Source organism: Myotis lucifugus, unplaced genomic scaffold (assembly GCF_000147115.1).
Source record: "Myotis lucifugus unplaced genomic scaffold, Myoluc2.0 scaffold_45, whole genome shotgun sequence".
NCBI lineage: Eukaryota > Metazoa > Chordata > Mammalia > Chiroptera > Vespertilionidae > Myotis > Myotis lucifugus.
In genome coordinates this window covers 5,366,072-5,378,515 of record NW_005871093.1, presented here as the reverse complement: position 1 = coordinate 5,378,515, position 12,444 = coordinate 5,366,072, and the positions used below count along the sequence as shown (strand labels likewise).

The following is a 12,444-nucleotide window of genomic DNA, read 5'->3' as shown; positions in this document are numbered from 1 at the left end:
GACGACGCTCGACCTTGCGAAGCTCTCCAGCTCCTTCCCTGCCACGCTCTCCCCCCCGGGGCTTCCCCTCTCCCGCCCTGGGTGGGCTGCCCTCGCGTGGGGGGAGCCCCTCATGCCTTTCTTCCCGCCTTCCCCTGCCCCCCGACCGACGACCACCCCGGCAGGAGTCTCAGGCACTGCCCCCCCACCCCCAGCCCGGCCGCCAGCCGCGTGCTCTGCCCACCCGGGGCCTGCCCCCCGCCCCCCCCGCCCCCCCGCACCCCGTCTCTAACCCGGGCTGGGAAGAGCGCGGTTCTAGGGAAGCCGCAGCCCTGGGTCCGAGTTGCCGTCTGGCGCCTGCTTGGCTCCGTGACCTTGAGCCAGGCGCTCGCCGTTGGGCCTCAGTTTCCCCGTCTGTACAGGTGGGGGCCGCATAGTTGCTCCCCCCGCCTTACCGGGGGTTGGGGGCGAATGGGCAGAGTCCCGATGAACCCCCAGGGAGTCCTTAGCAGTTTGTTGAGCGCCCGCACTCCCTCGTATTGGCCCGGAGGATGACTAATCCCAGCCTCGCTTCAGCCCCTTCCCCTTACTGGGGCTCAAGACTTGGGACTCCACCGCAGTTAGGGTAGGAAGACCAGGCTCCCCCAAGACTCCCCCAGCCCAGAGCAGGGTCACGTCTCCTTCCCAGGGTTTCTCAGCTGCACCATCACATAGGCCCACCTGGTCCTGACTAGGCAGACCCTCCAGCCTGCGGTCCACCTGCCTGCTCGCCAGGCCCCTGAAGGCCCACTTGGAGCAAGGGCCCACCTCACCATCGCCCTTCTGCCCCTGCCATGGGCCCCTGGGTCCTCGTGGAGGCACAGGCTGTAGCCTGGGAGCCTGCTGTGTGACCCAGCAAGCCTTCACCTCTCCAGGCCTCAGTCTCCCCATCCGTACAACGAGGAAGGGCAGGCCTGGGGGACCTTCCAGGGCCCACCCCAGTTCTAACCATGCCAGGCTCCAAGGATGACTAAGCATGCGTAGTGGCTGGCTTGTGGAGGTGCCAGGCTCCCTGGAGCAGGTGTCTGGGAGTGCCCAGCCCTGCAGTACCAGCCTCTGGTCAGGCCAGGACATAGCCAAAGCTCATTTGAGGCTGGTCTTTCTGGGCTTCCTGCCCTTCCCTTCCCAGGGGTTTCAATCCAGGATGCACCAGTCTAGTCCTAGCTAATCCCTACCTGGGCTTGAAGGGTCCTCTTAGTTCCTTTTTCTGGGCAGGCAGGGGAGAAAAGGAGTTGTGACAAGAATGTCACCCGCTGCCTTATTTCTAAACCCTGCGGCTTTCTTACTCCCCATTTACCTTGAGTTGAAGAATGCTGTTGCTGGCGAGTGGACATCTGATCCTCTTCAGTTTACAGTCAGTTTATAGACAGGGACATTGAGATCTAGAGAGTCTTGGTAATTTCGCCAAGGTCTCAGCAGGACTCTCAAACCTGCCTCCATTCTCCTTTGACACAGTGACTGCCCAGCCTGGGTGCCGTGTGTGTGTGTGTGTATGAAGATTTGTGCAGGTGCATGTGGGGTCGACAGGGCAGGCTTGTCCTGCACCAAACGGGGGCCTCCGCTAAGAATGGTTCCTGGCTCCCTTACCACCCCTGCAGGAAGCGAGTTGCCCGTGTGTGCAAGCTGCGGCCAGAGGATCTATGATGGCCAGTACCTCCAGGCCCTGAACACTGACTGGCACGCAGATTGCTTCAGGTAAGGTGGGCTGGCCAGGGGTGGGGTGCCCTAAGCAAGACCTGCCAAAGACAAGTGGCTAGGCAAGCATTCTGGGAGAGCTGTCTACTCCCCCTGGTGCTGTCTCTTGACTTCCAGCAAGTCTTTGGCCTCAGTTTCCCCATCTGTTAAATAGGCACTTGGACTAGAGATCCCTAAAGGCCTCTCTGTTTTGTCATTCTAGACCTCTCAGGAGAAGAGAGGAGAAACCTGTCTTTCCACCAGTATTACCAAGCCCTGCAGCAACCTAGGCAGGGGGAGGAGGGGGAAAGCAGTGCACCCATGCCTTCTGGGTACGCATGCTCCAGGGGAGGAAGGGAGACAAACCGAGCCATGGGGAAAGTTGGGCCAAAGGCTGGTTGTGAAGATGCATAGCCCAGTATGCATAGCCCAGACACTAACTCCCATGTGTTGGAGACAGGGGCCAGGACTGTGGCTGGGCACATGGGCAACCCAATAGGACCATAATTAGAAGCGGGATCGGACATAGCCTTAGAGTTGGCTCTAGAGCCAGAGTTGGGGTCTCAAAGGATGTGATGTTTCCCACATGGGGAGGAATTCCAGGCAGAGGACCCAACAGGTGCAAAGGGTGGAATGGTGACAGGGCCTGGCTCAGTCAGTGAACAGCCAATCAGGTGGAAATGCATTGCGAAGGAGGGAAAGTGAAGTTGGGAAGCCCCGCTAGGATCAGAGTATCGACCACCAGCTGTTGGAGTTTATTTTAGTCAGTGGGAACCTCTGACAAATTTTTTTTTTCCTTTTTAAGAATAATGTCTAACATTTTCTACAGTTTAGTAAGGATCAGGCACTGGTGTAAGGACAGTTAGATATTGCATTGTCCTCCATTAATTGAGACACAGAGGGGTTCATTCTTTTGACCAAAGTCCACAGCCAGTGAGGGAAATGAATACCCACCACCCACACCACTGGCTGGTGAGGCCAGAAGAGAGGCAGGCACCATGCCTGTTCCCAGGCAGGTGTTCAGAAGGAGGTCTCCAGGGCAGCAAGGGATTCTCAGTAGGCAGAGGAGACCACAGGCACTGGGACAGGGAGGTGGGACGGCGTGGGCAGCTGAGGGATCGGGAACAGCTCGTTTGGTTGGCATAGACTGAGTGGAGGGATGCAGTGAGGAGGCAGACTTGTGATTGATTTGTGAAGGGCCCTGAACACCAAGATACGCACCTTCTGAGGGTCATAGGGAGCCAGCAGGGGGATGCAGAACGCAGAAAGCAAGGGAGGGCCGTGGGCAGAATGCTATTGAAAAGTGCCATCCCAGTGCAGATGGCAACTTGGCAGAGAATGGACCGTCACAGTAGTTCAGGGGTCTTAAGGCCTGATTTAAGACAGTGACTAGGAGTGGAGAGAATTGGAGATAGAGAAGGGACAGTGTATGGCAAGTTTCAGTCATATTAGCCACCACGTACTGAGCACTCTTTTAATGTCATTTCATTAAACCTTCGACATAAGGTTTGAATGAAGTACCATTATTTGCCCAGCCTGTATGTGAGAAATGGAGGCTCAGAAAAATCAAGTAACTCACTGAAAGTTGCAACAGCTAGAGCTGGGACTTGAACCTATGTCTGTCTCATTTCAAATCACTGCAGAGTTGAAGAGGTGAGGGGCCTTGGGTTGGGGCTGGGGGCTGGTGAATGGCGGGTGCTGAATTTAAAGTGGTCTGGTTTTTACCCTGGTGCTGGGGAGGGGAGTGGTCTCTTGGCTCTGGTGGAGTCAGGGGCTGGGTTGGTGATGAGTCGTGCCCTGTCCCTGTTGAATTAGAGGTGTGGTGGACTATCCAGGGTGGCAGTGCCCTGCCCAGAGCTGGCTGAGGTGGTCTGAGGCCAGTCAAAGGTGAGAGAGCCAGAGAGAACAGCTGCTTAGGGCTGGCACTGAGATGGCCGGGGATGGGGGGTGGGGGTGGTTAAGATGGGGCCAAGAGAAATCAGGGGAAGAACTTCAGGGGCCTCTGTACCTCTGGTGGGGAGGGAGATGGAGCTTTGGGAGACATGGGGAAGGGCCATGAGTACAGCTGTGGAAGCCACAGGAGTAGAGGAGTGGCACAGAATGCATGGAACCTAGCTTTAAAGGGCCCCGACCCTGCATAAGCAGGAGAGGGGTGAGGCCCCTGGTGGGGGCAGTAGGAAGGAGGCATGTTTGGGCTGTCCCTGGCATGACAGGCACAGAGAAGGCTCCCACAGTGGGGACAGCCCGTAGGTAGTAAGAGCCACAGGTTCCATAGTGTGGCTTGCATGAGTGTTCAGACCCTGTGGTGTGGTTCTCCCGACAGCCCTTAAAACTGGTGATGCCAACAGTGCCCACATCCCATGACAGTTGGAAAGCAGTTCAGACAGGAATCACTGCTTGCCTAGTCCCCATAGCTAATAGGCAGCCAATTTGGCTCTCAGTGGGATGGCCAAGGCTCTGATTCTATTTGGTTTCTCTCTGGAAGCTTCTCAGTGCCATGAGCTCTGAGGCCTTGCCATGGGAGAGTTCCTGTGGGCGCACAGGATGCCCTCTGGCATTAATACTGGGGGGTCATTGTCACCCCAGGTCCCCCCTTTCTCTGTTCCAGGCACCCCATCCCTTGTGAGCCCCACCTTCTGGAAGGTTATAGCCAAGCCTGGAGTGGTCCAGGCTTCGCTTTGGCCCAGCTGCTGCTTTTGGGAGGTCCCTTCCCAGCAGCCTGCGCTCATGAGCCGTGGGGCTGCTGTAGCTCTGGTAACATCCCCCCGGAGGCTGGGTGAGGAGGGTGAGCATGCAGCTGGCACTGCAGTCGGAGCCAGAGCCAGAATGCAGCCTCCCCCTCTTTGGGGGACCTTTCAGGCAAGGAGCACAGATTGTCCGTGAAAGTCGACCTCTGTTCTCTTGGGGGCAGCACCGGAAGAAGCAGCTACTTTGAGCTTGTCCCTGTCCCCAGAGAGCCCCAAGCCCTCACTGCCTTTAAGTGGAGGCCGAAGAGCATGGAGGATGCCTTTCTCGGTGTGTTGGGCTGTGGGCAGAGGGACTGCCACAGCCACCCTGCCTGCACTAGAATGCCGGCAGAAGGCCCTTCCACTGCTTCCTGTTGCGGGCTCAGACCAAGTCCTCCGGCACCCACATTGCTGCATTCTCCTCCCATGCTGGTGGCCACGCTGGCCCCACCCTCTGCAGCCTCCAATCCTGAGTGCCTGGAGTAGGATGGGGAAGCGGCTGATCGGCCCACCCTGCCTGTGCACTCCCGTGGGCCTCCAGAGGCCCTGGAGCTGTGGGGTGCTGCAAAGGATGCTGACCTCAGCCCCGAGAAGAAGGCACTTCTTTAGAGGGGCCAAGTAAGTGGAAGCTCCTTCCCCGCCTGCTCCATACCTCAGGCAGGTCCCTGGTGTAAGGTCTGGGGCTGGAGGCAACTGTGGGACAACCCGACCTGGGTCCAGGCTGTGGGGCAGGAGAACTGAAACTCCTGGTCACTGTTGGCCGCCTTGAGGGGAAGCAGGCCGCTGCTGAAGTGTCTGGCCTTTCTGGTATAGTATCTCCATGAGGCTGGTCCTCCAGCTGCCCTTCCTTCACCTCTGGTGTCTGGGGATGTGGCCCTGGGTAGAGTGTACTCAGGGGAGGGATGGACCTGTCATTGCAGAGGTTGCCACTGCCTCTCAGCCCAGCCTGCTCATGCCCTCCCCAGTGGTGGGCCTAGCTTTGTCTTCTGCTCTCAGGGAGGGGTACCCTGTTCGGGGCAGACAGCTGTCCTCTAGGACTTCCTCTCTGGCCCCGGACCATCTCTGTACACCCTTAGTACCTGGCACTCCTCTCTTGACATCCTTTGTGGGAGCAGGGGCATATGTAGGGCACCCCTAAGAGCCAGGCCTGCCTGCCCCCCCTGCCTCCTCTGGCTCCTGGCTGGATGTGGACCTGAGGGTGAAGCGATGGACAGGGTTAGGGGCTCCTGAGTACCTTCCTTGAGCAAAGGTCCACTGAGGCCACAAGTGCCAGCCACCCAGCTGCTGCGTGAGCCTGGGCTAGATCCCCTTTCTGAGATGGAGGGCCCCTGTCCCCTGTCTGAGATAAGAGGCCAGCTGGGGTGCCCTGGAGCAGTTCTGAGGATGCTGGGGGTGGAAACTGCTCCAGATGGAGTGCACAGAGCAGGTCTCTCTCTGGTGGGAACCCAGTGTTTGTGGATGCCTGGCCGGGGACCTCAGTGCCCCTGCCGGTTAATGGTGGGCCAACAAAGGCTGGCTGTGCAGGCTGGGGTAGGGGGGCACCTAACCAGGCCTCTGAGCAGGTTTCACGGAAGTGGTGACCAGGTTGCGATTACCCTTACAGAGCCCTTGGATGTCAGCGAGGCCGTAGTCGCGTGGTCAGGTCTTCCAGGGCTGCTACGTAGGAGTTTGTGAAGGAGTAGGAGTTTGCAGGAGGGAGAAGAGCTCCTGACCAACCCACCCACCCCGAGTCAGGCAGCCCCCACTTCCTGAATCCTGGCAGCCTGGGCGTGAGGGGGAGACTCCTGTGGTGACACTCGTGTTACATCGTGATGTGCCTGCTCCGTGGCAGGGTGAAGTGAATCACCGATCAGCGCAGAGCGTGGGGGGCCTCCCCACGGTCATGGTGCAGTGTCTGCACCGCCTCTTTGCAGAACCCGCTTCTCCAGCACCTCCCCCCCACCCCTTCCGCCTCCCCCGCTACCCCTTCCGCAGTGAGATGCCCGCCCCCTGCGGGGCCCAGGGCAGGAAGGGGGGGGTGCGGATGACGTCATGGCTCTAGTCCAGATGCTGCTTCCGCTGCCTCCTCTCATGTCCCAGGGAGTTCTCCCGAGTCCCTCCCTCCCCACTCCTCTCTCTTAGAGAAATGGCTTCAGACCCCCATTCTGGGCGCATCTCACTCCCCACCCTGTTTCTGAATCCAGGCATTTTGTGCCTTCCCTGCCCTGACCTCTCCCCACCAATCACCCCTCCCTCGGGCTCCCTGACAATGGAGAACTGGCTGGATCCCTTAAAGGGACAGTGTCCCACCAGCACTCTCAGCTGCTGCCCTCTCCCTCTTCACCCCCAGTTCCCTAATTAAGGAACAGTCTATGAGAGCAGACTATGTAGAGAGGAGGGTTCCCTGGGGACGGGGCTGGCTCACTCAGGACCCAGTCTTTCCTGCCCCCTCTCTTCTGAATTGTTTCCCTGCTGAGCCATAAGCTCAGAGCCTGGTCCTTCAGTACCTGTGTGACATTGGCCCATCACCCAGAGAGGCAAACAGCCGGACTGGATGGATTCTCTGCATGTGTGTCCCCTGGACCCTGGGACCCGGGTCAGTCTTTTGAAAACATGCCCCTGAGGGCTCACTGGGATCCACATTTCTGCATTTGCTCCTCCTGATTTAGCTGGGCTGTGGGTGCCTACTCCACTGGGACAGACACTTGGGTGGCAAGAAGTTTAGCTCCAGGCCTGTGGGATGACACCAAGAAGCTAGTCCATCATTCCTCCCCATCTGCTCTTCAGGAGCCCCACCAGCCTGGCTTCCCTAGTAGCCCCTGGTGATGGGGCAGTGGGGTTGTGGCCCTGATGACCCTCCGTACACCAGGACTGCTCTTCTGAAGGGAGGTGTGGGGCCCAGGGCTCTGGTTGAGGTGGAGGGAGAGACGATGCTGCGCTGCCCCTTAATTCCCCTTGTGACTGGCAGCACCTGTAGGCCTGACCGGTCTAGGAAACCAGCAGATCCTCTGTCTAAACCAGGGGTCCTCAAACTCCGGCCCGTGGGCCACATGCAAATACAAATATTGTATTTGTTCCCGTTTTGTTTTTTTACTTCAAAATAAGATATGTGCAGTGTGCATAGGAATTTGTTCATAGTTTTTTTTTTAAACTATAGTCCGGCCCTCCAACGGTCTGAGGGACAGTGAACTGGCCCCCTGTTTAAAAAGTTTGAGGACCCCTGGAAACTGATCCTGCCTGGTCTCTGCTGAGCTGAACTCCTGCCTCCTACCTTAGTGGAACCCGGAGTAGCTTTGTGTGACTAGCAGTTCCGATGCTCTGAAGCTCATCTGCCTTCTTTAAAATGAGAATGCCCATGCCTGCCTCATGGTGGCCTGTGAGGATTAAGTAAATTTAACCAAGACAGTGGGAAGGTGCTAGCTTAGTAGGTCTTCACAGCTCCACCAGGTCACTTTTATGTATGTCAGTTGGCTCAAGCTGCCTCCGCATTGCTTGGGTGGGGGCAGAGGAGAGGGAGAGGAAGCGTTTAGAGGAGTGGGCCCATGGTTTGTTAGGATCCCCAACTCAGTCCTGGGCTTCCTGGTTCCATTACGCTCTCCATGACCAAGAGCTAGTCGCTTGCCCTCTCTGGGCCATCGTTCTTACATGACAAGGGAAGGTGCTCCGATGAGCAGCACTGTAGCCAGATATTTGGGGTGCAGAACTGCTCTGGGTGGCTGTGCAGGCTGTGCACTGCACAGAGACTTCTGGCCAAGGGGGCTGAATCCATCCCTGACTCCACTTGGTAAGCCCTGTGCTCCAGTGCAGGCTGTCGCTGCCCAGAGGGCACACCTTTTTGCAATTCTCACAAAGGTGCCTACAGACTGTGACCAGACCCAGCTGTGGGAGAGGGTGGGCGTGGGCCAGGCTTAGCCCCGGCTCCTCCTCCGTCCAGGTGTTGTGAATGCAGCGCGCCCCTCTCACACCAGTACTATGAGAAGGATGGGCAGCTCTTCTGCAAGAAAGACTATTGGGCCCGCTATGGCGAATCTTGCCACGGATGCTCGGAACACATCACCAAGGGGCTGGTCATGGTGAGCACCCCCGCCCCACTCGCATGTCTCACCTGCTCTGTATGTGTGTCCGTCCGTGTCCTCACAGGTTTCCCTGCTCGAGATCTCTCTCCCATCATCTCTCTCGCTCTTCTTTTCACTGGTTCTCTAATTCCCCCCATGCCTTCTTAGCCTGTTTGTCTGTGTGTATCCCTCGGCCCCCACCTTTACTAGTAGAGCCAGCTCTGTCCAGGAGCTCGGCAGCTGGCCAACCAGACCCTCAAGGTTTGTTTGGGGTTGCCCTTCTAAGAGAAGGTCGAGGGGAGGAGATATGGGAGCTGAGGGGGTTACTAAGTTGGGTTGTCCCCCGACCCCCCTTCCAGGTGGCGGGGGAGCTGAAGTACCACCCCGAGTGCTTCATCTGCCTCACGTGTGGGACCTTCATTGGTGACGGGGACACCTACACGCTGGTGGAACACTCCAAGCTGTACTGGTGAGTGCCCTGGCCCCTGTCCAAGTCTGCTGTGCCCACCTGTAGCACAGGTCTCCCATACCAGGGCCCTTTCCCTACCCATGTGGGGCAGTATTAATAAATGTGCTTTGTAGGAGTGACTGGGAAATATGACATGAGAGTCACACTGAGAAAGCCTCAGATTTCTTATTGTTGTATTACTGGCACCGAACACTGACCCTCAAGTTTAGGGCCCAGTCCTCACACAACAAGACCACCTTCGCTTCAGACAAGTTGAGGGGTCCCTAGGCCACTCCCACTTCAGACCAGCTGGTTACCGATCAGGAATTCCCACAACCCCCTCAGGTTTGATAATTCACTAAATGACTCACAGGACTCAGGAAAGTTCTATAGTTAGAATTCAGTTTTTTATAAAGGATACAAATCAGAACCAGCCAGATGAAGTAACACAAAGGGGAAGGCCCAAGAGGGTCCAGAAAGCAAAGGTTCTATGCATTCCCCCAATGGGAACAGGAAGTGTGACCCCCACTCCCCACCGCAGCATCACCAGAGTTTTTACTGAGGTTTCATTATGTAGGCAGAATGGATAGAATCATTGGACATGTGCTTGAACTCAGTCTCCAGACCCCCTCCCCTTCTCGGAGGTTGAACTGGGTCAAAGCACCAACCTTCTAATCACAAGGCTGGTCTTTTTGGCGACTAGCCCCCATCCTGAATCATCTTGTTAACATAAACTCGGGTGTGGTCTGAGGGGCTCAGGAAAAACAAAGACTCCTATTCCAAGGCTTTAGAGTCTCTCCCAGAAACCAGGGACAAAGACCAGAGAAATTTTTTATTACGTAACACTGATAAAACTGGATTCAAGGGCAGCATGGCTTGATCCCAAATGGACATTTAATGACTTACTCCTGAACTGGACTTAACCCCAGGCCTCTTTCTGGTCAGCTTATACCGCGACAAGCGAGTAGGCAAAGCCAGAATGACTGAGCAGCAAAGAGGGGCACAGGCAGGGCTGCGCATGCTCAGTTTCTGCTCCCAGTCCCATCAGGCAGCTAAGATCCTCCTCCTCCCATGGGAAGCAGTCAGGGTGGTGGAACTGGGACTTGGGGGTGGGGAGATGCTGATGGTCACTGATGCTCTTTTCTTCCCACTCTTTGGGTCCCCACTGCCTGTGACTCTTGCAGCGGGCACTGCTACTACCAGACTGTGGTGACCCCCGTCATCGAGCAGATCCTGCCCGACTCCCCCGGCTCTCACCTGCCCCACACCGTCACCCTCGTCTCCATCCCAGCCACAGCTCATGGCAAACGTGGCCTTTCAGTCTCCATCGACCCACCTCATGGCCCGCCAGGTTGTGGCACGGAGCACTCCCACACCGTCCGTGTCCAAGGGTGAGTGGCTGGCCTGCTGAGGCTGCAGGTGGTGTGGCTATAGCCATGGATGCTTTAGATGGGGAGCCAACTCTGGGACTGGGGGCTCTGAGAACAGCAGCACGTAGGCCCATATAGAGCCCAGCACTGACAGCCTGGTATACCAGATGCCTAGTTCCTCTAAAAACCACTACACAGCCCTAGCTGGTTTGGCTCAGTGGCTAGAGCATCGGCCTGTGGACTGAAGGGTCCCAGGTTCAGTTCTGGTCAAGGGCACATGCCTGGGTTGTGGGCTCGATCCCCAGTGAGGGGCGTGCAAGATGCAGCCGATCAATGATACGCTGTCATCATTGATGTTTCTATCTCTCCCTCTCCCTTTCTCTCTGCAATCAATAAAAATATATTTTAAAAAATAAGTAAGTAATAATTTCTTATTGGATCTACATCTGATCCAATAAGCAAGAAAAGTAACCAGGTCAAGAATAAGTGAAGGAGGGAGCCCAGGGATATCAGCAGAATACTAAAGGTAGCCATGCCTTGAGGGAAAAATCTAAATTGGGTGAACTTAAGCTTCAATTCTCTTCATTCTTTTTTAAAAAAAAAAAATATGTTGTTATTGATTTTAGAGAGAGAGGAGGGGAGAGAGATAGAGAGATAGAAACATCTATGAGAGAGATACATTGATCGGCTGCCTCCTGCACACCCCAAACTAGGGATTGAGCCTGCAACCCGGGTATGTGCCCTGATCAGGAATTGAACCAGGGACCTCTTGGTTCATAGGTTGATGCTCAACCATTGAGCAGCACCAACCGGGCCTTAAGCTTCAATTTTCAAGTCCTTTCATGGCTGGATCTCTCAAAGCCTTGACCTGCTAAGGAAGCTAATCTAATAATAAAACTGCTCCCTCCCCCATTAAACTCTGAATCCCAAAAGGGGTCTCAAGGTGAGGATGAATGAAAAATAAACCACACTTTCCATCAGCTCAACCCCCACCTCCCACTCCCCACCCCCACTCCAAGAACTGTAAAATAAACTGATTTGAACCTGAATGGAAGGGGAGAGGGAATCTAAGAATTTATACACTTGGGATTGCAAACCAAATTCATATGTCTGGGTGGTTCAGAAAGCCTTAAGACAAAATTGTAAAAGTTTAAAATGCTTCTTCCCAGCTGATGGTGTTCCCAAGCCTTTTACAGAATCAGATGCAGATTCTTTCTGAAGAAACCCACTTCCAGGCTTCATTGAATTTACTTAGATAAGTGTCTCAAGGATGATGAGCAATTCAGTCAAAATTCACTGAACATATGCTAGTATATAAGAAAGCAAGGCATTGTGAGCAAGAGTCAGCAGAAACAACAGGAAGCAGAACCAGACCTATAAAACCTTCTGATATTGGAATGATCAGAAACAGTATAAAATAATTATGCTCAATATGTTTCCATAAAAAAGAGATGCCTGAAAAATGAGTAAAGAGTAATAAATTTGCGAAGGAACAAATATTACCTCTAGAAATGAAATATATAATTATTAAAACAAAAATATTAATTCCAGCATTTAACAATAGAGTACAGTTTAAAACAGAAGAGAGAACACAAAAAGATACACAAAAAGATGAAAACTCGGAAAGAGAGGTTAAGACATATGGAGGACAGTGAGGGGATCAGATCATCCATTTGGCATCCCAGAAGAAGGGAGAACTAATGGGAGAGAGGCACTATTTGAAGATGTAATGGCTGAGAACTTCGTAGAACTGATAAAAGACGCCAATCCACAGACTCGTGTCCAGTAAATCCCAAACAGCAAAGTAAAAATAAATCCACCCATGGATCACCCCATCTAGTGAAATTAATACCCTAAAGGCAAAAGAAAAGACTTTCAAAGTGGCCATAGAAAATAGAGAAATTACCTTCGAAAAAGTTCAGTTGGACTGACAGCTGATTTCTCAATAGAAAACATGTAAGCCAGAAATCAGTGAAATGATATGTTTAATGCCCTGAGCAAAAAATAACCATCAACCTAGAATTCTATATTTGAAATATCCTTAAGAATGAGGGTGAAATAGACATGGTAGGGCAGGCAAAACCAAGATTTGGTACTAGCAGATCATCCCTAAAGAAAAATCTAAAGGATGTAGACAAGGTCTGAGATGCCAGAAGGAATGAAGATTAGGGAGC

The 12,444-nt window shown here is 54.3% G+C and overlaps 1 protein-coding gene across 1 annotated transcript in view; it reads left to right on the top strand.

Moving 5' to 3' along the window:
* Positions 1-12,444, top strand: part of LIMK1 (LIM domain kinase 1) — a 44,822-nt gene that overhangs the window by 18,246 nt on the left and 14,132 nt on the right. Inside the window, exons 4-7 of the mRNA XM_023753416.1 lie at positions 1,617-1,713; positions 8,332-8,470; positions 8,812-8,921; positions 10,085-10,291. Coding sequence (XP_023609184.1) covers positions 1,617-1,713; positions 8,332-8,470; positions 8,812-8,921; positions 10,085-10,291 — 553 coding nt within the window. The remainder of the gene's footprint in view (positions 1-1,616; positions 1,714-8,331; positions 8,471-8,811; positions 8,922-10,084; positions 10,292-12,444) is intronic.